At 44.3% G+C, this 27,312-nt stretch overlaps 1 protein-coding gene across 2 annotated transcripts in view; it reads left to right on the forward strand.

Annotated features, from left to right (window-relative positions):
- Positions 1 to 341: 341 nt before the first annotated feature.
- si:dkey-284p5.3 (predicted GPI-anchored protein 58) overlaps positions 342 to 27,312 on the forward strand; it is a 27,138-nt gene continuing 167 nt past the window's right edge. The window contains exons 1-3 of one of the 2 annotated variants that reach the window (XM_014143281.2): positions 350 to 785; positions 16,493 to 16,690; positions 26,701 to 27,312. The exon at positions 26,701 to 27,312 is cut by the window's right edge and continues 6 nt beyond it. In XM_014143281.2, coding sequence (XP_013998756.1) covers positions 692 to 785; positions 16,493 to 16,690; positions 26,701 to 26,759 — 351 coding nt within the window. In that variant the 5' untranslated portion in view covers positions 350 to 691 and the 3' untranslated portion in view covers positions 26,760 to 27,312. Of the gene's footprint in view, positions 786 to 16,492; positions 16,691 to 26,700 lie in introns of both variants that reach the window. The other variant, XM_014143282.2, reaches the window with a different exon arrangement.

A 27,312-nucleotide genomic window follows, 5' to 3' on the forward strand; every position in this document is an offset into this window, starting at 1 on the left:
TGCTCTACCAAGCAAAAAGGCAATAACTCCTCGGAGCGTGAAACTGAGGAAAAAATGGCTTTTATTTACTTTGGTTTCACAGTAACTTTATGCAGTTACTACTAACATGACACCCATTTTCTCCAAAACACAATACAATAGAGGCAGGATACTTGTCCACATTATTAAACATGTATTTAACGTAGCAAAAACTACATGAACACATTTTCGACCAAATGAGCAATTACTGCGTTTTTACTTGGTAGGGCAGTATGGCTTTCCAGCTAAAGTGACGTGACCAATTATTAGAGTGCAATGTTCACGCACGCTCCTTCTCTGATCGCATGCACTGAATAATGTAGGTGTCTGTTCTCTGCTGGGTACTGAAACACACAGCAAGCAGGCTGTGTAGCCCAGTATCTACACCATGCAGACATCACACTGTTGGTAACCTGCTGCTGCCACAACAAGCCGTCGCCCGGTGTATTTAAAACGAGGCATGCGCAAATATGCAATTGTGGAGACCAGTGAAATGACTATATAGCACTGTTCCCCAAACTGGCGTCCCTCTACTGAATCTAGTTGATGATCCCTGCTGTGTAGCCTTCAGTCCTGCTGATTTGAATAGTATCAAGCCCGTGATCAGAGCAACAGACGGCTCTCTGGAGATCTCATTTTCATCTTCTTCAGTCCTCTATGTGAGACAAGCAGGATGGGTTGTTCCACGAGTACCCAGACGACAGCGCAGGACACCACCAGACAGCCCAGCTCTAAACCCGAGGAAAGCAATGGAACCAGCACTACAGGTAAAATCCAAATACTAGAACGACATTAGATTATTGATACAACATCCTTGTATTGTTGACAGATTATTTTGATGACATAAAAATGTGTCACACAATTTTGTCGCTAATTTTTAGTTATTATATACAGTGCCTCCTTGACTTTTTCCACATTTTATTGTGTTACATTCTGAATTTAAAATGTATTAAATTGAGATTTTGTGTCACTGGCCTACACACAATATCCAATGATGTCAAAGTGGAATTGTGTTTTTTTAGAGTTTTCAACCCCTTTGTTAAGCCTAAATAAGTTCTGGAGTAAACATTTACTTAACAAGTCACATAATAAGTTGCATGGACTCACTCTGAGTGCAGTAATAGCGTTTAGTATGATTTTATGAAAACTACCTCATCTCTGTACCCAACACATATAATTATCTGTAAGGTCCCTCAGTCAAGCAGTGAATAAAAAATAAATGTTAAATAAACAGGCATTGAATATGCCTTTGAGCATGGTGAAGTTATTAATTACACTTTGGATGGTGTATCAATACACCCAGTCACTACAAAGATACAGGTGTCCTTCCTAACTCAGCTGCCGGAGAGGAAGGAAACCGCTCAGGGATTTCACAATGAGGCCAATGGTGACTTTAAAACAGTTACAGAGTTTAATGGCTGTGATAGGAGAAAACTGAGGATCAAATCAAATTTTATTGTTCACATACACATGGTTAGCAGATGTTAATGCGAGTATAGTGAAATGCTTGTGCTTTTAGTTCTGAAAGTGCAGTAATATCTAACAAGTAATATCTAACAATTCGCCAACAACTACCTAATACACACAAATCTAAGTAAAGGAATGGAATAAGAATATATACATATAAATATATGGATGAGCAATGACAGAGCGGCATGTGCCAGATGCAATAGATGGTATAAAATACAGTACATACATATGAGATGAGTAATGCAGGTGGTTTACATACACTTAGGCTGGAGTCATTAAAACTCGTTTTTCAACCACTCCACACATTTCTTGTTAACAAACTATAGTTTTGGCAAGTCGGTTAGGACATCTACTTTGTGCATGACACAAGTCATTTTTTTCAATAATTGTTTAAAGACAGATTATTTCACTTATAATTCACTGTATCACAATTCCAGTGGTTCAGAAGTTTACATTAAGTTGACTGTGCCTTTAAACAGCTTGGAAAGTTCCAGAAAATAATGTCATGGCTTTAGAAGCTTCTGATAGGCTAATTGACATAATTTCACTCAATTGGAGGTGTACCTGTGGATGTATTTCAAGGCCTACCTTCAAACTCAGTGCCTCTTTGCTTGCCATCATGGGAAAATCTAAAGAAATCAGCCAAGACCTCAGAAAAAAAATGTAGACCTCCACAAGTCTGTTCATCCTTGGAAGCAATTTCCAAATGCCTGAAGATACCACGTTCATCTGTACAAACAATAGTACGCAAGTATAAACACCATGGGACCACGCAGCCGTCATACCGCTCAGGAAGGAGACGCGTTCTGTCTCCTAAAGATGAACGTACATTGGTGTGAAAAGTGCAAATCAATCCCAGAACAACAGCAATGGACCTTGTGAAGATGCTGGAGGAAACAGGTACAAAAGTATCTATATCCACAGTAAAACGAGTCCTATATCGACATAACCTGAAAGGCCGCTTAGCAAGGAAGAAGCCACTGCTCAAAAACTGCCATTAAAAAACCAGACTACGGTTTGCAACTGCACATGGGGACAAAGATTGCACTTTTTGGAGAAATGTCCTCTGGTCTGATGAAACAATAATAGAACTGTTTGGCCATAATGACTATCGTTATGTTTGGAGGAAAAAGGGGGAGGCTTGCAAGCTGAAGAAGACCATCCCAACCGTGAAGCACGGGGGTGGCAGCATAATGTTGTGGGGGTGCTTTGCTGCAGGAGAGACTGGTACACTTCACAAAATAAATGGCATCATGAGGCAGGGAAATTATGTGGATATATTGAAGCAACATCTCAAGACATCAGTCAAGAAGTTAAAGTTTGGTCGCAAATGGGTCTTCCAAATGCACAATGACCCCAAGCACACTTCCAAAGTTGTGGCAAATGGCTTAAGGACAACAAAGTCACGGTATTGGAGTGGCCATCACAAAGCCCTGACCTCAATCCTATAGACAATTTGTGGGCAGAACTGAAAAAGCATGTGCGAGCAAGGAGGCCTACAAACCTGACTCAGTTACACCAGCTCTGTCAGGAGGAATGGGCCAAAATTCACCCAACTTATTGTGGGAAGCTTGTGGAAGGCTACCCGAAACGTTTGACCCATTTCAAGGCAATGCTACCAAATACTAATTGAGTGTATGTAAACTTCTGACCCACTGGGAATGTGATGAAAGAAATAAAAGCTGAAATAAATCATTCTCTCTACTATTATTCTGACATTTCACATTCTTAAAATAAAGTGGTGATCCTAACTGACCTAAGACAGGGAATTTTTACTAGGATTAAATGTCAGGAAATGTGAAACTGAGTTTAAATGTATTTGGCTAAAGTGTATGTAAACTTCCGACTTCAACTGTATGTAAACATTATTAAAGTGACATTATTAAAGTGACTAGTGATCCATTTAGTAAAGTGGCCAATGATTTCAAGTCTGTATGTAGGCATCAGACTCTCTATGTTAGTGACGGCTGTTTAACAATCTGATGGCCTTGAGATAGAAGCTGTTTTTCAGTCTCTCGGTCCCAGCTTTGATGCACCTGTACTGACCTCGCCTTCTGGATGATAGTAGGGTGAACAGGCAGTGGCTCGGGTGGTTGTTGTCCTTGATGATCTTTTTGACCTTCCTGTGACATTGGGTGCTGTAGGTGTCCTGGAGGGCAGGTAGTTTGCCCCCGGTGATGCATTGCGCAGACGGCACTACCCTCTGGAGAGCCCTGTGGTTGCGGGCGGTGCAGTTGCCGTACCAGGCGGTGATACAGCCCGACAGGATGCTCTCAATTGTGCATCTGTAAAAGTTTGTGAGGGTTTTAGATGACAAGCCACATTTCTTCAGCCTCCTGTGGTTGAAGAGGCACTGCTGTTGTGCCTTCTAGACACCCTGTGTGGGTGGACCATTTTCAGTTTGTCTGTGATGTGTACGCTGAGGAACTTAAAACTTTCCACCTTCTCCACTGCTGTCCCGTCGATATGGATGGGGGGGTGCGCCCTCTGCTGTTTCCTGAAGTCCACGATCATCTCCTTTGTTTTGTTGACGTTGAGTGAGAGGTTGTTTTGCTGACACAACACTTCAAGTGCCCTCACCTCCTCCCTGTAGGCCGTCTTGACATTGTTGGTAATCAAGCCCACCACTGTTGTGTAATCTGTAAACTTGATGATTGAGTTGGAGGCGTGCATGGCCACGCAGTCATTGGTGAACAGGGAGTACAGGAGGGGACTGAGCACGCACCCTTGTGGGGCCCCAGTGCTGAGGATCATCGAAGTGGAGATGTTGTTTCCTACCTTCACCACCTGGGGGCAGCTCGTCAGGAAGTCCAGGTCCCAATTACACAGGGTGGGGTTGAGACCAAGGGCTTCTAGCTTAATGATGAGCTTGGAGTGTACTATGGTGTTGAAGGCTGAGCTGTAGTCAAAGAACAACATTCTTACATAGGTATTCCTTTTGTCCAGATGGGATAGGGCAGTGTGCAGTGTGATTGCGATTGCATCGTCTGTGGACCTATTGGGGCGGTATGCAAATTGAAGTGGGTCCAGGGTGACAGGTAAGGGGGAGGTGATATGATCCTTGACAACCTCTCAAAGCACTTCATGATGACAGAAGTGAGTGCTACTAGTCATTTACTTCAGTTACCTTTGCCTTCTTGGGTACAGGAACAATGGTGGCCATCTTGAAGCATGTGGGGACAGCAGACTGGGATAGGGAGCGATTGAATATGTCCGTAAACACACCAGCCAGCTGGTCTGCTCATGCTCTGAGGACATGGCTTGGGATGCCGTCTGGGCCGGCAGCCTTGCGAGGGTTAACGTTTAAATGTCTTACTCACGTCGGCCACGGAGAAGGAGAGGGGGGGCCCACAGTCCTTGGAAGCGGGCCACGTTGGTGGCACTGTATTATCCTCAAAGCGGGCAAAGAAGGTGTTCAGTTTGTCTGGAAGAAAGACGTCGGTGTCCGTGACGTGGCTGGTTTTCTTTTTGTAGTCCGTGATTGTCTGTAGACCCTGCCACATATGTCTCATGTCTGAGCCGTTGAATTGCGACTCCACTTTGTCTCTGTACTGACGTTTTGCCTGTTTGATTGCCTTACGGAGGGAATAACTACACTGTTTGTATATACACAGCTTTGACAATAACCGAGGAGAATTCTCTTGGGAGATAATATGGTCGGCATTTGATTGTGAGGAATTCTAGGTCAGGTGAAAAAAAGTACTTGAGTTCCTGTATGTTGTTGCAATTACACCATGAGTTGTTAATCATGAAACATACACCCCTGCCTTTCTTCTTCCTGGAGAGATGTTTATTCCTGTCGGTGCGACGTACAAAGAATCCATGTGGCTGTATGGACTCCGACAGCATATTCCCGAGAGAGCCATGTTTCCGTGAAGCAGAGTATGTTACAATCCCTGATGTCTCTCTGGAAAGCAACCCTTGCCATAATTTTGTCTACCTTGCTATCTATAGACCGGACATTAGCGAGTAATATACTCGGAAGCGGTAGATGGTGTGAGCGCCTTCGAAGTCTGACCAGAAGACCGCTCCGTCTACCTCTTCTCTGGCGGCGTTGTTTTGGGTCAGCCTCTGGAATCAGCTAAAATGCCCTGGGTGATTCGGACAAAGGATCCGCTTCGGGAAAGTTGTATTACTGGTCATAGTCCTGGTCACTTTCTGGGCTAACAGAGTAAGAAATAATACATAAAAAACATAATACTGCAAAGTTTCCTAAGGACTAGAAATGAGGCAGCGCTCTCTGTCGGCGCCATTTTGTGACAATCTACAACAACATTGTAGTTACTCCAAAATACTAACCTAAATGACAGAGTGAAAAGAAGGAAGTCTGTAAAAAATACAAATATTCTAAATACAGAGCATTCGGAAAGTATTCAGACACCTTGACTAATTCCACATTTTGCTTCGTTACAGCCTTATTCTAAAGCTGATTAAATAAATTGACAAGGATTTTCTATCTACACACAATACCCCACAAAAGTAAAGCAAAAACAGGTTTTAAAAAAATAAGTGTTCAGACCCTTTTCTATGAGACACGAAATTGAGCTCAGGTACATCCTGTTTCCATTAATCATCCTTGAGCTGTTTCTACAACTTGATTGGAGTCCACCTGTGGTAAATTCAATTGATTGGACATGATTTGGAAAGGCCTTGGTCAGGGAGGTGACCAAAAACCCGATGGTCACTCTGACAGAGCTCCAGAGTTCCTCTGTGGAGATGGGAGAACCGTCCAAAAGGACAACCATCTCTGCAGCACTCCACAAATCAGGCCTTTATAGTAGAGTGGCCAGATGTAAGCCACTCCTCACTAAAATGCACGGCAGCCCGAATTGAGTTTGCCAAAAGGCACCTAAAGACTCTCAGACCATGAAAAACAAGATTATCCCTGTCATCATTTCTCTGAATATCTATGATAGTAAATAGCTATTCTATTAATAAGATATGTAATAGGAATTTCCAGGTGAACAAAACAGAAAGCAGTTGCAAATATCTGTTTTATTACAAGTTGCAACAGAGAGATTCAACATAGACATTTCTCTGCCTTCTGTCTTCTTGTCCTTAATGTCCTAATCAGACAGCACCAAGTGTTCCGTAAACAAAGAGTCTTGCAGGATGTCAGGTGCTACAGAATCACACAGTGTTCAACATAATGTCATCAATACAACAGTGAATAATCAGTGTGACCTCAGTCCTTGTACCTCCAGTCTGGTGTCAATCACTATCAACAGATATGAGAATAATCCATAACACTCAAATCAAATGTATTTACATAGCCCTTCTTACATCAGCTGATATCTCAAAGTGCTGTACAGAAACCCAGCCTAAAACCCCAAACAGCAAGCAATGCATGTGTAGAAGTACAGTGGCTAGGAAAAACTCCCTAGAAAGGCCAAAACCTAGGAAGAAACCTAGAGAGGAACCAGGCTATGAGGGGTGGCTAGTCCTCTTCTGGCTGTGCCGGGTGGATATTATAACAGAACATGGCCAAGATGTTCAAATGTTCATAAATGACCAGCATGGTCAAATAATAGTAATCACAGTGAACAGGTCAGCGTTCCATAGCCGCAGGCAGAACAGTTGAAACTGGAGCAGCAGCACGGCCAGGTGGACTGGAGACCGCAAGGAGTGATCATGCCAGGTAGTCCTGAGGCATGGTCCTAGGGCTCAGGTCCTCAGAAAGAAAGAAAGAAAGAAAGAAAGAAAGAAAGAAAGAAAGAAAGAAAGAAAGAAAGAAAGAAAGAAAGAAAGAAAGTATCAAAGTTGTACAGAAAGAAAGCAAGAATAGAAGGGCAGAAAAACTCCAAAGGCCAGAAACTAGGAAGAAACGAATTGGAGAGAATTAGAGAGAGCATACTTAAATTCACACAGGACACCGGATAAGACAGGAGAAATACTCCAGATATAACAGACTGACCCTAGCCCCCCGACACATAACTACTGCAGTGACCATCAACCCCAGAACACTGGAAATGACGTATATTACAGACACTCCAAATACGCTAAACATTGTGTTGCTCACTCTAAACTTAATGTTCCCACTGGTGCGCTGCAAATTATCCATATCCACTGTTTGGCATTCATAGAAATTCTCTAATCTCTTCCTCTGGGTCAGGTGAACATGTGGCAGCAGGGACATTTCCTTAGTTTTGCATATGACTCCTTTAACCTGACCTAACTCCTCTCAGGCAGAATAAGGACATTGTCAACTTGCACCAACCAATAGTGTATTCAACTACAGAGTGAAAAATAGTTTTGCTTTGGTTTTTGAGCGCTCACAACACCTTGGGCGTGTTTCTTTTATGCCAATGGAACTGTTTTGGTCCCACACCCTCCTGAACGGTTATTCTGTCTCCGTACATCCGGCGTCGCTCTGAGTAAATGTCGTCTCACTCAAACTGGCCTTTCTCTTCCCCACCACCTGCATTTTTTGATCTAAGGTTTGAGTATTGATTTCAAATCAAATCAAAGTTTATTTGTCACGTGCGCCGAATACAACAGGTGTAGTAGACCTTACAGTGAAATGCTGAATACAACAGGTGTAGTAGACCTTACAGTGAAATGCTGAATACAACAGGTGTAGTAGACCTCACAGTGAAATGCTGAATACAACAGGTGTAGTAGACCTCACAGTGAAATGCTGAATACAACAGGTGTAGTAGACCTCACAGTGAAATGCTGAATACAACAGGTGTAGTAGAACCACAGTAATGCTGAATACAACATTATAGACCTTACAGTGAAATGCTGAATACAACAGGTGTAGTAGACCTTACAGTGAAATGCTGAATACAACAGGTGTAGTAGACCTTACAGTGAAATGCTGAATACAACAGGTGTAGTAGACCTCACAGTGAAATGCTGAATACAACAGGTGTAGTAGACCTCACAGTGAAATGCTGAATACAACAGGTGTAGAGACCTTACAGTGAAATGCTGAATACAACAGGTGTAGTAGACCTCACAGTGAAATGCTGAATACAACAGGTGTAGTAGACCTCACAGTGAAATGTTTACTTACAGGCTCTAACCAATAGTGCAAAAAGGTATTAGGTGAACAGTAGGCAGGTAAAGAAATAAAACAACAGTAAAAAGACAGGCTATATACAGTAGCGAGGCTACATACAGACACCGGTTAGTCAGGCTGATTGAGGTAGCATGTACATGTAGGGGTATGGCTATGCATATATGATAAACAGAGAGTAGCATTAGCGTAAAAGAGGGGGTTGGTTTCTGAGGGATGTTAGTGTGAAGTTGTGTAAGCCTAGTATAAATGTAGATACTCCTGCAACTAGAATAATGTAAACTCAGCAAAAAAACAAACGTCCCTTTTTCAGGACCCTGTCTTTCAAAGATCATTCGTAAAAATCCAAATAACTTCACAGATCTTCATTGTAAAGGGTTTAAACACTGTTTCCCCATGCTTGTTCAATGAACCATAAACAATTAATGAACATGCACCTGTGGAACGGTCGTTAAGACACTAACAGCTTACAGACGGTAGGCAATTAAGGTCACCGAGGCCTGTACTCTGGAGCGGGATCAATTTGGAGGTGGAGGGTCCGTCATGGTCTGGGGCGGTGTGTCACAGCATCATCGGACTGAGCTTGTTGTCATTGCAGGCAATCTCAACGCTGTGCGTTACAGGGAAGACATCCTCCTCCCTCATGTGGTACCCTTCCTGCAGGCTCATCCTGACATGACCCTCCAGCATGACAATGCCTCCAGCCATACTGCTCGTTCTGTGCGTGATTTCCTGCAAGACAGGAATGTCAGTGTTCTGCCATGGCTAGCGAAGAGCCCGGATCTCAATCCCATTGAGTACGTCCGGGACCTGTTGGATCGGAGGGTGAGGGCTAGGGCCATTCCCCCCAGAAATGTCCGGGAATTTGCAGGTGCCTTGGTGGAAGAGTGGAGTAACATCTCACAGCAAGAACTGGCAAATCTGGTGCAGTCCATGAGGAGGAGATGCACTGCAGGACTTAATGCAGCTGGTGGCCACACTAGATACTGACTGAGGAGGAGATACTGTTACTGACTGTTACTTTTGATTTTGCCCCCCCCCCTCCCCCTTTGACACACTATTCCATTTCTGTTAGTCACATGTCTGTGGAACTTGTTTAGTTTATGTCTCAGTTGTTGAAACTTGTTATGTTCATACAAATAGTTACACATGTTAAGTTTGCTGAAAATAAACGCAGTTGACAGTGAGAGGACGTTTCTATTTTTGCTGAGTTTAGATACTCCTGCTAGTAGATTCATGTAGACCTCCACAAGTCTGGTTCATCCTTGGAAGCAATTTCCAAACGACTGCTATGCCCAGTCTCATATCCCTTAGTCTTGGCCTCCAGGCTTCATATCCCTGTACACACATTCCTGTGGTGGGTGAGGAAGTTAATCTGTGTTAGCCTGAGGCCTGTGTTTCATATGATCATTAACTGGGTATTTTCTTCGCCTTTCTTCCTGTGGTCAACTGATATGTTGTTGATAGATCAAATTGATTTAGACCCTATATATATATATACATACACTATACTATATATATATATATATATATATAAGGCGGGGCTTTACCTAGCAAAGAATTATAGATGACCTGGAGCCAGTGGGTCTGGCGACGAATATGTAGCGAGGGCCAGCCAACGAGAGCATACAGGTCGCAGTGGTGGGTAGTATATGGGGCTTTGGTGACAAAACGGATGGCACTGTGATAGATTGCATCCAATTTGCTGAGTAGAGTGTTGGAGGCTATTTTGTAAATGACATCGCCAAAGTCAAGGATTGGTTGGATAGTCAATTTTACGAGGGTATGTTTGGCAGCATGAGTGAAAGAGGCTTTGTTGCGAAATAGGAAGCCGATTATAGATTTAATTTTGGATTGGAGATGCTTAATGTGAGTCTGGAAGGAGAGTTTACAGTCTAACCAGACACCTAGGTATTTGTAGTTGTCCACATATTCTAAGTCAGAACCGTCCAGAGTGGTGTTGCTAGTCGGGCGGGCAGGTGCGGGCAGCGATCGGTTGAATAGCATGCATTTGATTTTACTAGCATTTAAGAGCAGTTGGAGGCCACAGAAAAAGTGTTGTGTGGCATTGAAGCTCATTTGGAGGTTTGATAACACAGTGTCCAAAGAAGGGCCAGACGTTTACAGAATGGTGTCATCTGCATAGAGGTGGATCACAGAATCACCAGCAGCAAGAGCGACGTCATTGATATATACAGAGAAAAGAGTCGGCCCGAGAATTTAACCCTGTGGTACCCCCATAGAGACTGCCAGAGGACCGGACAACAGGCCCTCCGATTTGACACACTGAACTCTATCAGAGAAGTAGTTGGCGAACCAGGCGAGGCAGTCATTTGAGAAACCAAGGCTATTGAGTCTGCTGATGAGGATGTGGTGATTGACAGAGTCGAAAGCCTTGACCAGGTCAATGAATACGACTAGTATTGTTTCTTATCGATGGCGGTTAAGATATCATTTAGGACCTTGAGCGTGGCTGAGGTACACCCATGACCAGCTCTGAAACCAGATTGCATAGCGGAGAAGGTACAGTGGAATTCGAAATGGTCTTGGCTGATTTCTTTAGATTTTCCCATGATGTCAAGCAAAGAGGCACTGAGTTTGAAGGTAGGCCTTCGAATACATCCACAGGTACACCTCCACTTGACTCAAATGATGTCAATTAGCCTATCAGAAGCTTCTAAAGCCATGTCATCATTTTCTGGAATTTTCCTATCTGTTTAAAGGCACAGTCAACTTAGTGTATGTAAACTTCTGAACCACTGGACTTGTGATACAGTGAATTATAAGTGAAATAATCTGTTTGTAAATAGTTGTTGTAAAAATTACTTATGTCAAGCACAAAGTAGATGTCCTAACCGACTTGCCAAAACGATAGTTTGTTAACAAGAAATTTGTGGAGTGGTTGAAAAACTAGTTCAACTGTAGGTCTATAACAGTTTGGGTCTAGAGTGTCTCGCCCTTTGAAGAGGGGGATGACCGCGGCAGCTTTCCCAATCTTTGGGAATCTCAGACAATACGAAGAGAGCTTGAACTGGCTAGTAATAGGGGTTGCAACAATTTCGGCTGATAATTTTGGAAAGAGCGGGTCCAGATTGTCTAGCCCAGCTGATTTGTAAGGATCCAGATTTAGCAGGTCTTTCAGAACATCAGCTGTCTGGATTTGGGTGAAGGAGAAATGGGGGAGGCTTGGGCAAGTTTCTGTGGGGGGTGCAGAGCTGTAGACCGAGGTAGGGGTAGCCAGGTGGAAAGCATGGCCAGCCGTAGAAAAATGCTTATTGAAATGATCTATTATCGTAGATTTATCGGTGGTAACAGTGTTTCCTAGCCTCAGTGCAGTGGGCAGCTGGGAGGATGTGCTCTTATTCTCCATGGACTACACAGTGTCCCAAAACCTTTTGGAATTAGTGCAACAGGATGCAAATTTATGTTTGAAAAAGCTACCCTTTGCTTTCCTAACTGACTGTGTATATTGTTTCCTGACTTCCCTGAAAAGTTGCATATCGCCGGGGCTATTGATGCTAATGCAGTACGCCACAGGATGTTTTTGTGCTGGTCAAGTCTGGAGTTAACCAAAGGCTATATCAATCAAATCAAATCAAATGTATATATATAGCCCTTCTTACATCAGCTGATATCTCAAAGTGCTGTACAGAAACCCAGCCTAAAACCCCAAACAGCAAGCAATGCAGGTGTAGAAGCACGGTGGCTAGGAAAAACTCCCTAGAAAGGCCAAAACCTAGGAAGAAACCTAGAGAGGAACCAGGCTATGAAGGGTGGCCAGTCCTCTTCTGGCTGTGCTGGGTGGAGATTATAACAGCACATGGCCTAGATGTTCAAATGTTCATAAATGACCAGCATTGTCAAATAATAATAATCATAGTAGTTGTCGAGGGTGCAACAAGTCAGTAACACAAGAGTAAGTGTCAGTTGGCTTTTTCATAGCCGATCTTTGAGAGTATCTCTACCGCTCCTGCTGTCTCTAGAGAGTTGAAAACAGCAGGTCTGGGACAGGTAGCACGTCCGGTGAATAGGTCAGGGTTCCAGCAGGTCTGGGACAACAGGTCTGGGACAGGTAGCACGTCCGGTGAACAGGTCAGGGTTCCATAGCTGCAGGCATAACAGTTGGAACTGGAGCAGCAGCACGGCCAGGTGAACTGGGGACAGCAAGGAGTCATCAAGCCAGGTAGTCCTGAGGCATGGTCCTAGGGCTCAGGTCACCGAGAGAGAGAAAGAAAGAAAGAGAAAGAGAGAATTAGAGAGAGCATATTTAAATTCACACAGGACACCGGAAAAGACAAGAGAAATACTCCAGATGTGACAGACTGACCCTAGCCCCCCCGACACACAAACAACTGCAGCATAAATACTAGAGGCTGAGACAGGAGGGGTCAGGAGACACTGTGGCCCCATCCGATGAAACCCCCGGACAGGGCCAAACAGGTAGGATATAACCCCACCCACTTTGCCAAAGCACAGCCTCCACACCACTGGAAGGATATCTCCAACCACCAACATACCATCCCGGGACAAGGCCGAGTATAGCCCACAAAGATCTCCGCCACGGCACAGCCCAAGGGGGGGGCACCAACCCAGACAGGAAGACCACGTCAGTGACTCAACCCACTCCCAGGGACGGCATGGAAGAACACCAGTAAGCCAGTGACTCAGCCCCCGTAATAGGGGTAGAGGCAGAGAATCCCAGCGGAGAGAGGGGAACCGGCCAGGCAGAGACAGCAAGGGTGGTTCGTTGCTCCAGCCTTTCCGTTCACCTTCACACCCCTGGGCCAGACTACACTTAATCATAGGACCTACTGAAGAGATGTGTCTTCAGTAAAGACTTAAAGGTTGAGACTGAGTCTGCGTCTCTCACATGGGTAGGCAGACTATTCCATAAAAATTTAGCTTTATAGGAGAAAGCCCTACCTCCAGCTGTTTGCTTAGAAATTCTAGGAACAATTAGGAGGCCCGCGTCTTGTGACCGTAGTGTACGTGTAGGTATGTACGGCAGGACCAAATCGGAAAGATAGGTAGGAGCAAGCCCATGTAATGCTTTGTAGGTTAGCAGTAAAACCTTGAAATCAGCCCTTGCCTTAACAGGAAGCCAGTGTAGGGAGGCTAGCACTGGAGTAATATGATCACATTTTTTTGGTTCTAGTCAGGATTCTAGCAGCCGTATTTAGCACTAACTGAAGTTTATTTAGTGCTTTATCCGGGTAGCCGGAAAGTAGAGCATTGCAGTAGTCCAACCTAGAAGTAAGAAAGGCATGGATTAATTTTTCTGCGTCATTTTTGGACAGAAAGTTTCTGATTTTTGCAATGTTACGTAGATGGAAAAAAGCTGTCCTTGAAACAGTCTTGATATGTTCTTCAAAAGAGAGATCAGGGTCCAGAGTAACGCTGAGGTCCTTCACAGTTTTATTTGAGACGACTGTACAACCATCCAGATTAATTGTCAGATTCAACAGAAGATCTCTTTGTTTCTTGGGACCTAGAACAAGCATCTCTGTTTTGTCCGAGTTTAAGAGTAGAAAGTTTGCAGCCATCCACTTCCTTATGTCTGAGACACAGGCTTCTAGCGAGGGCAATTTTGGGGCTTCACCATGTTTCATTGAAATGTACAGCTGTGTGTCATCCGCATAGCAGTGAAATTTAACATTATGTTTTCGAATGACATCCCCAAGAGGTAAAATATATAGTGAAAACAATAGTGGTCCTAAAACGGAACCTTGAGGAACACCGAAATTTACAATTGATTTGTCAGAGGACAAACCATTCACAGAGACAAACTAATATGTTTCCAACAGATAAGACCTAAACCAGGCCAGAACTTGTCCATGTAGACCAATTTGGGTTTCCAATCTCTCCAAAAGAATGTGGTGATCGATGGTATCAAAAGCAGCACTAAGATCTAGGAGCACGAGGACAGGCGCAGAACCTCGGTCTGACGTCATTTACCACCTTCACAAGTGCAGTCTCAGTGCTATGATGGGGTCTAAAACCAGACTGAAGCGTTTCGTGTACATTGTTTGTCTTCAGGAAGGCAGTGAGTTGCTGTGCAACAGCTTTTTCTACAATTTTTGAGAGGAATGGGAGATTCGATATAGGCCGATAGTTTTTTATAATTTCTGGGTCAAGATTTGGCTTTTTCAAGAGATTTTATTACTGCCACTTTTAGTGAGTTTGGTACACATCCGGTAGATAGAGAGCCGTTTATTATGTTCAACATAGGAGGGCCAAGCACAGAAAGCAGCTCTTTCAGTAGTTTAGTTGGAATAGGGTCCAGTATGCAGCTTGAAGGTTTAGAGGCCATGATTATTTTCATCATTGTGTCAAGAGATATAGTACTAAAGCACTTGAGTGTCTCCCTTGATCCTAGGTCCTGGCAGAGTTGTGCAGACTAAGGACAACGGAGCTTTGGAGGAATACCCAGATTTAAAGAGGAGTCCGTAATTTGCTTTCTAATGATCATGATCTTTTCCTCAAAGAAGTTCATGAATTCATCACTGCTGAAGTGAAAGCCATCCTCTCTTGGGGAATGCTGCTTTTTAGTTAACTTTGCGACAGTATCAAAAAGAAATTTCGGATTGTTCTTATTTTCCTCAATTAAGTTGGAAAAATAGGATGATCGAGCAGCAGTGAGGGCTCTTCGATACTGCACGATACTGTCTTTCCAAGCTAGTCGGAAGACTTCCAGTTTGGTGTGGCGCCATTTCCGTTCCAATTTTCTGGAAGCTTGCTTCAGAGCTCGTGTATTTTCAGTCTTAGTTCTACATTTTTTGAATGGGGCATTTGACCGCGGACCCATAACGGATGCAGGCAATGAGGCAGTGATCACTGAGATCCTGGTTGAAAACAGCAGAGTTGTATTTAGAAGGCAGGTTGGTCAGGATGATATCTATGAGGGTACCCATGGTTACGGATTTAGGGTTGTACCTGGTAGGTTTCTTGATAATTTGTGTGAGATTGAGGGCATCTAGCTAGATTGTAGGACTGCCGGGGTGTTAAGCATATCCCAGTTTAGGTCACCTAACAGAACGAGTCCCATAGGGCGGCGCACAATTGGACCAGCGTCGTCCGGGTTTGGCCGGTGTAGGCCGTCATTGTAAATATAAAGGGTTCTTAACTGACTTGCCTAATTAAATAAAGGTTAAATAGAAAAAAAATTGAATTTAAGTTTGCGATCTCCCACTATCTACAAGCATGACCAATGGCATAACACCTAAATTCAACCAACCAATAGGAATACATGAACATGAAAGACATATTTCTGCAGTGTCAGGTGGAAACATAAGCAACCGTGTTACACTAGCTGGGCTGTTGCCTGAGAAAGAGCTGTGATTGTTTTGGTGTTGCTATGAGGTGAAGCATTGTTTGCCAGTTTCACGGCCACTTAATCGTGACCTGAAGCAATGTCCTAGTCATCACGTTACAGACACCATACAAACCCAATGACTCTGTTCTAACACTGCTGGTTGCTATATAACTATATAATTGCCTAATTCTCACAGTAAGGTAGAGGGGAGTGATCGTTATTGTCTATTGTTGTAACCAATGTCCATCAAACATTGAATATTTCAGTTGATGTAGATTACTGTAAAGCACTTGGGGGGGCAGCGTAGCCTAGTGGTTAGAGCGTTGGACTAGTAACCGAAAGGTTGCAAGATCAAATCCCCGAGCTGACAAGGTACAAATCTGTCGTTCTGCCCCTGAACAAGGCAGTTAACCCACTGTTCCTAGGCCGTCATTGAAAATAAGAATTAGGTCTTAACTGACTTGCCTGGTTAAATAAAGGTAAAATAAAATAACTTTGTGTTGTTGTTAAAAGGGCTATATAAATCACATTTCATTGATAGCTTGATTGAGCAATCCTTGACCTCCCAGCATATGGCTGATGTTCTGTGTTCCAGGGGCGGCTAATGAGAACGGTAAGGTTACGGAGGACGGTGAGACCATCCCATTAACCCTCTTTATTGTCCCACACAGTGATCGTAGCAGCCACAGGAGAGGAGGCCCAGCCTGCTCCGGCTGCAGCCCAAGCCGAGCCTCCTGCAGACAGCACAGACCCGTCCCCAGCCCCTGCTCAGAGTGAGACCCAGCCTGCAGCCGATGCTCCTGCAGCAGCCACTTCTCCGGAGCAGCCAGCCAGCTCTCCAGAGCCTCCCCCTGCAGCCCAGGACCCAGGTACTGTAGGCACAGACAGACAGTCAGAGGCTGCGTTTACACAGGCAGCCCAATTCTGATTTTTTTCCCCCACTAATTGGTATTTTGACCAACCTCATCAGCTATTTTGCCAATAATTGGGCAAAATATCAGCATTGGACTGCTTGTGTAAACGCAGCCAAAGTAACCTGTTCAAAACCAACATGATCATGTTCCTCTATTTCCAATGCAAATCACGCCTTTTCTGCCGTCCTCATATCTGCTCACGGCACACAAGAGGCCTGTTCCAGGATGGACATGGATCAGTTGTGAATGCGTGACAGTTTTGATAAGGACGTAATACCTGTTTGTTCAAGCAGCTGTAAAAACACATCAGTCAGACGCAGATGAAGCCTAGTCCTGTTAAAAAAAACCATGATCTCAGTTGAAATGGCTTTTTAGTCAGAGACTTTAGGCTTCACCTGTGTCTGACTGGAAACCTGTCCCTTACGGTATTAATCCAACGACAAGGGGATTAACCCTCTTTATTGTCCCATTGACAAGACCAAGTACACAATGTTAATTTACTGCCAATGATCAACAGTAACCTGATAAGTGTTCCACTTAGCCTACTGTACTCAGTGACCCCCCTGAACACAGCTAGCTAGGAGTCCAGGTAGACTTTCCCCTGTTCTGCTGTCTCATTACCCTGTCTGTTACCAGGGTCAGGGCTAGTACTGTTACCAGGGTTATGGGTGGGTCTGTTACCAGGGTTATGGATGGATCTGTTACCAGGGTTAGGGCTAGTACTGTTACCAGGGTTATGGGTGGGTCTGTTACCAGGGTTATGGATGGATCTGTTACCAGGGTTAGGGCTAGTACTGTTACCAGGGTTATGGATGGGACTGTTACCAGGGTTATGGGTGGGTCTGTTACCAGGGTTATGGATGGGTCTGTTACCAGGGTTACTAACATGATCCCTCACTGACCATAGAGGTTTCATGGTGATGGGAGACATTACTAATCTTGTCAATTTACTTAATGAGTCCCAATGCAAATTACTGCCAAGTCTCATGTACTGCGCATTTCGATAGTGTATTTGTCTAATGCATAGTACCATTCATATAACTATAGTATACTATAATATATTATATAATAATATAACATATTATTAACATAACATAATATAACCGATAAAGGAAAAGGCTGTAGCTGAATAGAACCAGTGGGCCGGGCCAGTATATAGCTGAATAGAACCAGTGGGCCAGTATATAGTTGAATAGAACCAGTGGGCCGGGCCAGTATATAGCTGAATAGAACCAGTGGGCCAGTATATAGCTGAATAGAACCAGTGGGCCAGTATATAGTTGAATAGAACCAGTGGGCCAGTATATAGCTGAATAGAACCAGTGGGCCAGTATATAGTTGAATAGAACCAGTGGGCCAGTATATAGCTGAATAGAACCAGTGGGCCAGTATATAGCTGAATAGAACCAGTGGGCCGGGCCAGTATATAGCTGAATAGAACCAGTGGGCCAGTATATAGCTGAATAGAACCAGTGGGCCGGGCCAGTATATAGCTGAATAGAACCAGTGGGCCAGTATATAGCTGAATAGAACCAGTGGGCCAGTATATAGCTGAATAGAACCAGTGGGCCAGTATATAGCTGAATAGAACCAGTGGGCCGGGCCAGTATATAGCTGAATAGAACCAGTGGGCCAGTATATAGTTGAATAGAACCAGTGGGCCAGTATATAGCTGAATAGAACCAGTGGGCCGGCAGTATATAGCTGAATAGAACCAGTGGGCCGGGCCAGTATATAGCTGAATAGAACCAGTGGGCCAGTATATAGCTGAATAGAACCAGTGGGCCAGTATATAGCTGAATAGAACCAGTGGGCCGGCCAGTATATAGCTGAATAGAACCAGTGGGCCAGTATATAGCTGAATAGAACCAGTGGGCCGGGCCAGTATATAGCTGAATAGAACCAGTGGGCCAGTATATAGCTGAATAGAACCAGTGGGCCGGGCCAGTATATAGCTGAATAGAACCAGTGGGCCAGTATATAGCTGAATAGAACCAGTGGGCCGGGCCAGTATATAGCTGAATAGAACCAGTGGGCCAGTATATAGCTGAATAGAACCAGTGGGCCGGGCCAGTATATAGCTGAATAGAACCAGTGGGCCAGTATATAGCTGAATAGAACCAGTGGGCCGGGCCAGTATATAGCTGAATAGAACCAGTGGGCCAGTATATAGCTGAATAGAACCAGTGGGCCGGGCCAGTATATAGCTGAATAGAACCAGTGGGCCAGTATATAGCTGAATAGAACCAGTGGGCCAGTATATAGCTGAATAGAACCAGTGGGCCAGTATATAGCTGAATAGAACCAGTGGGCGGCCAGTATATAGCTGAATAGAACCAGTGGGCCAGTATATAGCTGAATAGAACCAGTGGGCCAGTATATAGCTGAATAGAACCAGTGGGCCAGTATATAGCTGAATAGAACCAGTGGGCCGGGAGTATATAGCTGAATAGAACCAGTGGGCGCCAGTATATAGCTGAATAGAACCAGTGGGCCAGTATATAGTTGAATAGAACCAGTGGGCCAGTATATAGCTGAATAGAACCAGTGGGCCAGTATATAGTTGAATAGAACCAGTGGGCCGGGCCAGTATATAGTTGAATAGAACCAGTGGGCCAGTATATAGTTGAATAGAACCAGTGGGCCGGCCAGTATATAGTGGAATAGAACCAGTGGGCCAGTATATAGTGGAATAGAACCAGTGGGCCAGTATATAGTGGAATAGAACCAGTGGGCCAGTATATAGTTGAATAGAACCAGTGGGCCAGTATATAGTGGAATAGAACCAGTATATAGCTGAATAGAACCAGTGGGCCAGTATATAGTTGAATAGAACCAGTGGGCCAGTATATAGGGGAATAGAACCAGTGGGCCAGTATATAGGGGAATAGAACCAGTGGGCCAGTATATAGCTGAATAGAACCAGTGGGCCAGTATATAGGGGAATAGAACCAGTGGGCCAGTATATAGCTGAATAGAACCAGTGGGCCAGTATATAGCTGAATAGAACCAGTGGGCCAGTATATAGTGGAATAGAACCAGTGGGCCAGTATATAGTTGAATAGAACCAGTGGGCCAGTATATAGTTGAATAGAACCAGTGGGCCAGTATATAGTGGAATAGAACCAGTGGGCCGGGCCAGTATATAGTTGAATAGAACCAGTGGGCCGGCAGTATATAGTTGAATAGAAACCAGTGGGCCAGTATATAGCTGAATAGAACCAGTGGGCCAGTATATAGCTGAATAGAACCAGTGGGCCGGGCCAGTATATAGCTGAATAGAACCAGTGGGCCAGTATATAGCTGAATAGAACCAGTGGGCCAGTATATAGCTGAATAGAACCAGTGGGCCGGGCCAGTATATAGCTGAATAGAACCAGTGGGCCAGTATATAGTTGAATAGAACCAGTGGGCCAGTATATAGCTGAATAGAACCAGTGGGCCAGTATATAGCTGAATAGAACCAGTGGGCCGGGCCAGTATATAGCTGAATAGAACCAGTGGGCCAGTATATAGTTGAATAGAACCAGTGGGCCGGGCCAGTATATAGCTGAATAGAACCAGTGGGCCAGTATATAGCTGAATAGAACCAGTGGGCCAGTATATAGCTGAATAGAACCAGTGGGCCAGTATATAGCTGAATAGAACCAGTGGGCCGGGCCAGTATATAGCTGAATAGAACCAGTGGGCCAGATTATAGTTGAATAGAACCAGTGGGCCAGTATACAGCTGAATAGAACCAGTGGGCCAGTATATAGCTGAATAGAACCAGTGGGCCGGGCCAGTATATAGCTGAATAGAACCAGTGGGCCAGTATATAGCTGAATAGAACCAGTGGGCCAGTATATAGTTGAATAGAACCAGTGGGCCGGGCCAGTATATAGTTGAATAGAACCAGTGGGCCAGTATATAGCTGAATAAAACCAGTGGGCCAGTATATAGTTGAATAGAACCAGTGGGCCAGTATATAGCTGAATAGAACCAGTGGGCCAGTATATAGTGGAATAGAACCAGTGGGCCAGTATATAGTTGAATAGAACCAGTGGGCCGGGCCAGTATATAGTTGAATAGAACCAGTGGGCCAGTATATAGTGGAATAGAACCAGTGGGCCAGTATATAGTTGAATAGAACCAGTGGGCCAGTATATAGGGGAATAGAACCAGTGGGCCAGTATATAGTGGAATAGAACCAGTGGGCCAGTATATAGTGGAATAGAACCAGTGGGCCAGTATATAGTTGAATAGAACCAGTGGGCCAGTATATAGTGGAATAGAACCAGCATATAGCTGAATAGAACCAGTGGGCCAGTATATAGTTGAATAGAACCAGTGGGCCAGTATATAGGGGAATAGAACCAGTGGGCCAGTATATAGGGGAATAGAACCAGTGGGCCAGTATATAGCTGAATAGAACCAGTGGGCCAGTATATAGCTGAATAGAACCAGTGGGCCAGTATATAGTTGAATAGAACCAGTGGGCCAGTATATAGTTGAATAGAACCAGTGGGCCAGTATAGAGTGGAATAGAACCAGTGGGCCGGGCCAGTATATAGTTGAATAGAACCAGTGGGCCGGGCCAGTATATAGTTGAATAGAACCAGTGGGCCAGTATATAGTTGAATAGAACCAGTGGGCCGGGCCAGTATATAGCTGAATAGAACCAGTGGGCCAGTATATAGTTGAATAGAACCAGTGGGCCGGGCCAGTATATAGCTGAATAGAACCAGTGGGCCAGTATATAGTTGAATAGAACCAGTGGGCCAGTATATAGCTGAATAGAACCAGTGGGCCAGTATATAGCTGAATAGAACCAGTGGGCCAGTATATAGATGAATAGAACCAGTGGGCCAGTATACAGCTGAATAGAACCAGTGGGCCAGTATATAGCTGAATAGAACCAGTGGGCCGGGCCAGTATATAGCTGAATAGAACCAGTGGGCCAGTATATAGTTGAATAGAACCAGTGGGCCGGGCCAGTATATAGTTGAATTGAACCAGTGGGCCAGTATATAGCTGAATAAAACCAGTGGGCCAGTATATAGTGGAATAGAACCAGTGGGCCAGTATATAGTTGAATAGAACCAGTGGGCCGGACCAGTATATAGTTGAATAGAACCAGTGGGCCGGGCCAGTATATAGTTGAATAGAACCAGTGGGCCAGTATATAGAGGAATAGAACCAGTGGGCCAGTATATAGTGGAATAGAACCAGTGGGCCAGTATATAGTGGAATAGAACCAGTGGGCCAGTATATAGTTGAATAGAACCAGTGGGCCAGTATATAGGGGAATAGAACCAGTGGGCCAGTATATAGGGGAATAGAACCAGTGGGCCAGTATATAGGGGAATAGAACCAGTGGGCCAGTATATAGCTGAATAGAACCAGTGGGCCAGTATATAGGGGAATAGAACCAGTGGGCCAGTATATAGCTGAATAGAACCAGTGGGCCAGTATATAGCTGAATAGAACCAGTGGGCCAGTGTATAGTGGAATAGAACCAGTGGGCCAGTATATAGTGGAATAGAACCAGTGGGCCAGTATATAGTTGAATAGAACCAGTGGGCCAGTATATAGTTGAATAGAACCAGTGGGCCAGTATATAGTGGAATAGAACCAGTGGGCCGGGCCAGTATATAGTTGAATAGAACCAGTGGGCCGGGCCAGTATATAGTTTAATAGAACCAGTGGGCCGGGCCAGTATATAGTGGAATAGAACCAGTGGGCCAGTATATAGTGGAATAGAACCAGTGGGCCAGTATATAGTGGAATAGAACCAGTGGGCCAGTATATAGCTGAATAGAACCAGTGGGACAGTATATAGTTGAATAGAACCAGTGGGCCAGTATGTAGTGGAATAGAACCAGTGGGCCGGGCCAGTATATAGCTGAATAGAACCAGTGGGCCAGTATATAGTTGAATAGAACCAGTGGGCCAGTATATAGTGGAATAGAACCAGTGGGCCAGTATATAGCTGAATAGAACCAGTGGGCCGGGCCAGTATATAGCTGAATAGAACCAGTGGGCCGGGCCAGTATATAGTTTAATAGAACCAGTGGGCCGGGCCAGTATATAGTTGAATAGAACCAGTGGGCCAGTATATAGCTGAATAGAACCAGTGGGCCAGTATATAGCTGAATAGAACCAGTGGGCCAGTATATAGTTGAATAGAACCAGTGGGCCGGGCCAGTATATAGCTGAATAGAACCAGTGGGCCAGTATATAGCTGAATAGAACCAGTGGGCCAGTATATAGCTGAATAGAACCAGTGGGCCGGGCCAGTATATAGCTGAATAGAACCAGTGGGCCAGTATATAGTTGAATAGAACCAGTGGGCCAGTATATAGCTGAATAGAACCAGTGGGCCAGTATATAGCTGAATAGAACCAGTGGGCCGGGCCAGTATATAGCTGAATAGAACCAGTGGGCCAGTATATAGCTGAATAGAACCAGTGGGCCAGTATATAGCTGAATAGAACCAGTGGGCCAGTATATAGCTGAATAGAACCAGTGGGCGGGCCCAGTATATAGCTGAATAGAACCAGTGGGCCAGATTATAGTTGAATAGAACCAGTGGGCCAGTATACAGCTGAATAGAACCAGTGGGCCAGTATATAGCTGAATAGAACCAGTGGGCCGGGCCAGTATATAGCTGAATAGAACCAGTGGGCCAGTATATAGTTGAATAGAACCAGTGGGCCAGTATATAGCTGAATAGAACCAGTGGGCCAGTATATAGTTGAATAGAACCAGTGGGCCGGGCCAGTATATAGTTGAATAGAACCAGTGGGCCAGTATATAGCTGAATAAAACCAGTGGGCCAGTATATAGTTGAATAGAACCAGTGGGCCAGTATATAGCTGAATAGAACCAGTGGGCCAGTATATAGTGGAATAGAACCAGTGGGCCAGTATATAGTTGAATAGAACCAGTGGGCCGGGCCAGTATATAGTTGAATAGAACCAGTGGGCCAGTATATAGTTGAATAGAACCAGTGGGCCAGTATATAGTTGAATAGAACCAGTGGGCCAGTATATAGTGGAATAGAACCAGTGGGCCAGTATATAGTGGAATAGAACCAGTGGGCCAGTATATAGCTGAATAGAACCAGTGGGCCAGTATATAGTTGAATAGAACCAGTGGGCCAGTATATAGTGGAATAGAACCAGTGGGCCAGTATATAGGGGAATAGAACCAGTGGGCCAGTATATAGCTGAATAGAACCAGTGGGCCAGTATATAGCTGAATAGAACCAGTGGGCCAGTATATAGTTGAATAGAACCAGTGGGCCAGTATATAGTTGAATAGAACCAGTGGGCCAGTATAGAGTGGAATAGAACCAGTGGGCAGGGCCAGTATATAGTTGAATAGAACCAGTGGGCCGGGCCAGTATATAGTTGAATAGAACCAGTGGGCCAGTATATAGTTGAATAGAACCAGTGGGCCGGGGCCAGTATATAGCTGAATAGAACCAGTGGGCCAGTATATAGTTGAATAGAACCAGTGGGCCGGGCCAGTATATAGCTGAATAGAACCAGTGGGCCAGTATATAGTTGAATAGAACCAGTGGGCCAGTATATAGCTGAATAGAACCAGTGGGCCAGTATATAGCTGAATAGAACCAGTGGGCCAGTATATAGTTGAATAGAACCAGTGGGCCAGTATACAGCTGAATAGAACCAGTGGGCCAGTATATAGCTGAATAGAACCAGTGGGCCGGGCCAGTATATAGCTGAATAGAACCAGTGGGCCAGTATATAGTTGAATAGAACCAGTGGGCCGGGCCAGTATATAGTTGAATTGAACCAGTGGGCCAGTATATAGCTGAATAAAACCAGTGGGCCAGTATATAGTGGAATAGAACCAGTGGGCCAGTATATAGTTGAATAGAACCAGTGGGCCGGACCAGTATATAGTTGAATAGAACCAGTGGGCCGGGCCAGTATATAGTTGAATAGAACCAGTGGGCCAGTATATAGTGGAATAGAACCAGTGGGCCAGTATATAGTGGAATAGAACCAGTGGGCCAGTATATAGTTGAATAGAACCAGTGGGCCAGTATATGGGGAATAGAACCAGTGGGCCAGTATATAGGGAATAGAACCAGTGGGCCAGTATATAGCTGAATAGAACCAGTGGGCCAGTATATAGCTGAATAGAACCAGTGGGCCAGTATATAGTGGAATAGAACCAGTGGGCCAGTATATAGCTGAATAGAACCAGTGGGCCAGTATATAGTTGAATAGAACCAGTGGGCCAGTATATAGTGGAATAGAACCAGTGGGCCAGTATATAGTTGAATAGAACCAGTGGGCCAGTATATAGTTGAATAGAACCAGTGGGCCAGTATATAGTGGAATAGAACCAGTGGGCCGGGCCAGTATATAGTTGAATAGAACCAGTGGGCCGGGCCAGTATATAGTTTAATAGAACCAGTGGGCCGGGCCAGTATATAGTGGAATAGAACCAGTGGGCCAGTATATAGTGGAATAGAACCAGTGGGCCAGTATATAGCTGAATAGAACCAGTGGGACAGTATATAGTTGAATAGAACCAGTGGGCCAGTATGTAGTGGAATAGAACCAGTGGGCCGGGCCAGTATATAGCTGAATAGAACCAGTGGGCCAGTATATAGTTGAATAGAACCAGTGGGCCAGTATATAGTTGAATAGAACCAGTGGGCCAGTATATAGTGGAATAGAACCAGTGGGCCAGTATATAGCTGAATAGAACCAGTGGGCCGGGCCAGTATATAGCTGAATAGAACCAGTGGGCCGGGCCAGTATATAGTTTAATAGAACCAGTGGGCCGGGCCAGTATATAGCTGAATAGAACCAGTGGGCCAGTATATAGCTGAATAGAACCAGTGGGCCAGTATATAGCTGAATAGAACCAGTGGGCCAGTATACAGCTGAATAGAACCAGTGGGCCAGTATACAGCTGAATAGAACCAGTGGGCCAGTATAAGCTGAATAGAACCAGTGGGCCAGTATATATCTGAATAGAACCAGTGGGCCAGTATATAACTGAATAGAACCAGTGGGCCAGTATGTAGCTGAATAGAACCAGTGGGCCAGTATATAGCTGAATAGAACCAGTGGGCCAGTATATAGTTGTGTGTCTTTCTGTGATTCTATACTGAACCACTGGTTCAATTCAACTATATACATAATTTGGACACACCTACTCATTCAAGTGTTTTTCTTTATATTTACTATTTTCTACATTGTAGAATAACAGTGAAGACATCAAAACTATGAAATAACACATATGGAATCATGTAGTAACCAAAAAGCTGTTAAACAAATCAAAATATATTTTATATTTGAGATTCTTCAAAGTAGCCACCCTTTGCCTTGATGACAGCATTGCACACTCTAGGCATTCTCTCAGAGAGAGGGACACAGACACAGAGAGACACAGAGAGACACAGAGAGACACACAGAGAGACCCACAGAGAGACCCAGAGACATAGAGAGGGACACACAGAGAGACACACAGAGAGACACACAGAGAGCAGAGCAGCCTCTCTGAGGTGCAGAATGATTCACGGCCTGCCAAACCAAACCTAGGGAGCCCTGGTCAGAAGTAGTGCACTACAAAGAAGGCGCCCTACGCTGACTCACACAGCAGAAAAGGGACGCAATCAGGGGACCTATCAGGGGACCTATCAGGGCCGTGAACACGGCAGCTTTTGTAGTTCAGGATTTATTTCAGGATTTCCTTTCCAGGCCTCTTAACTTTTTTTCACAAAACATAACAATTAGTGAATGTAGTTTTTTTTTTTACTGTTTTGTGTTTTATTTTTCATATTTGTTATTGTTGTTGTTCCTGAAAAGCAGCAGAGGCCGATGCACCTGAAACCAGCTGAGAAGGGTTCTTTACATGAAATACAAGGTGAACTTGTTACGTCATATTTCTTTGAACGTCCACCCATTCTAATATGATTTTCCTCGCTTGCATTTTAGCCCCTAGTCAGGGAAATGAAGCCGGTCTTCCCATTATTGTGGATGAAGAATCTGCATGAATGTCCTAATTCGAAAGCGAAGGAGCATGACACCACTTGCCTGTTGCCAAGCTGCAGACCAGCTGATCCCTGTGACCAGGATCAATCGGTCATCACTGTGCCTTTTTCCTCTGTAAATACTCTATTTCCTGTGCATTTAGTTGTGTTATTAGCATTGTTTATAAAACATTCATTAGATAATTACTTCAAAGTAACTTATAAATGCTTATTAACTTTTGCTTGAATTTAAAATCTACATTTCTGGTGACTAGAGTTCGTATTACAGCCTTGTAAAGATGTGGGATCAAGTATGTGAGATCAAGTATGTGGGATCAAGTGTTAAGCGACCAACACTAATTTGTCAGAATAATTCATTCAGGAACAACTTGAATCTATTTACTCACACATATTTGAGAATTGAAGCCAACAACTATCAGACAATTACATGATGTTGTTTTTACAGCTGGCTTGACCTGTACAACCATGTTACAACCATGTTACAACCATGTTATAAGGGTATATAATATGACCATGTTGGTCCATGTTATAACGGTTTGAATAAAACAGTTACTGA

This window comes from Salmo salar, chromosome ssa14 (genome assembly GCF_905237065.1).
Source record: "Salmo salar chromosome ssa14, Ssal_v3.1, whole genome shotgun sequence".
In the NCBI taxonomy this organism is placed as follows: Eukaryota; Metazoa; Chordata; class Actinopteri; order Salmoniformes; family Salmonidae; genus Salmo; species Salmo salar.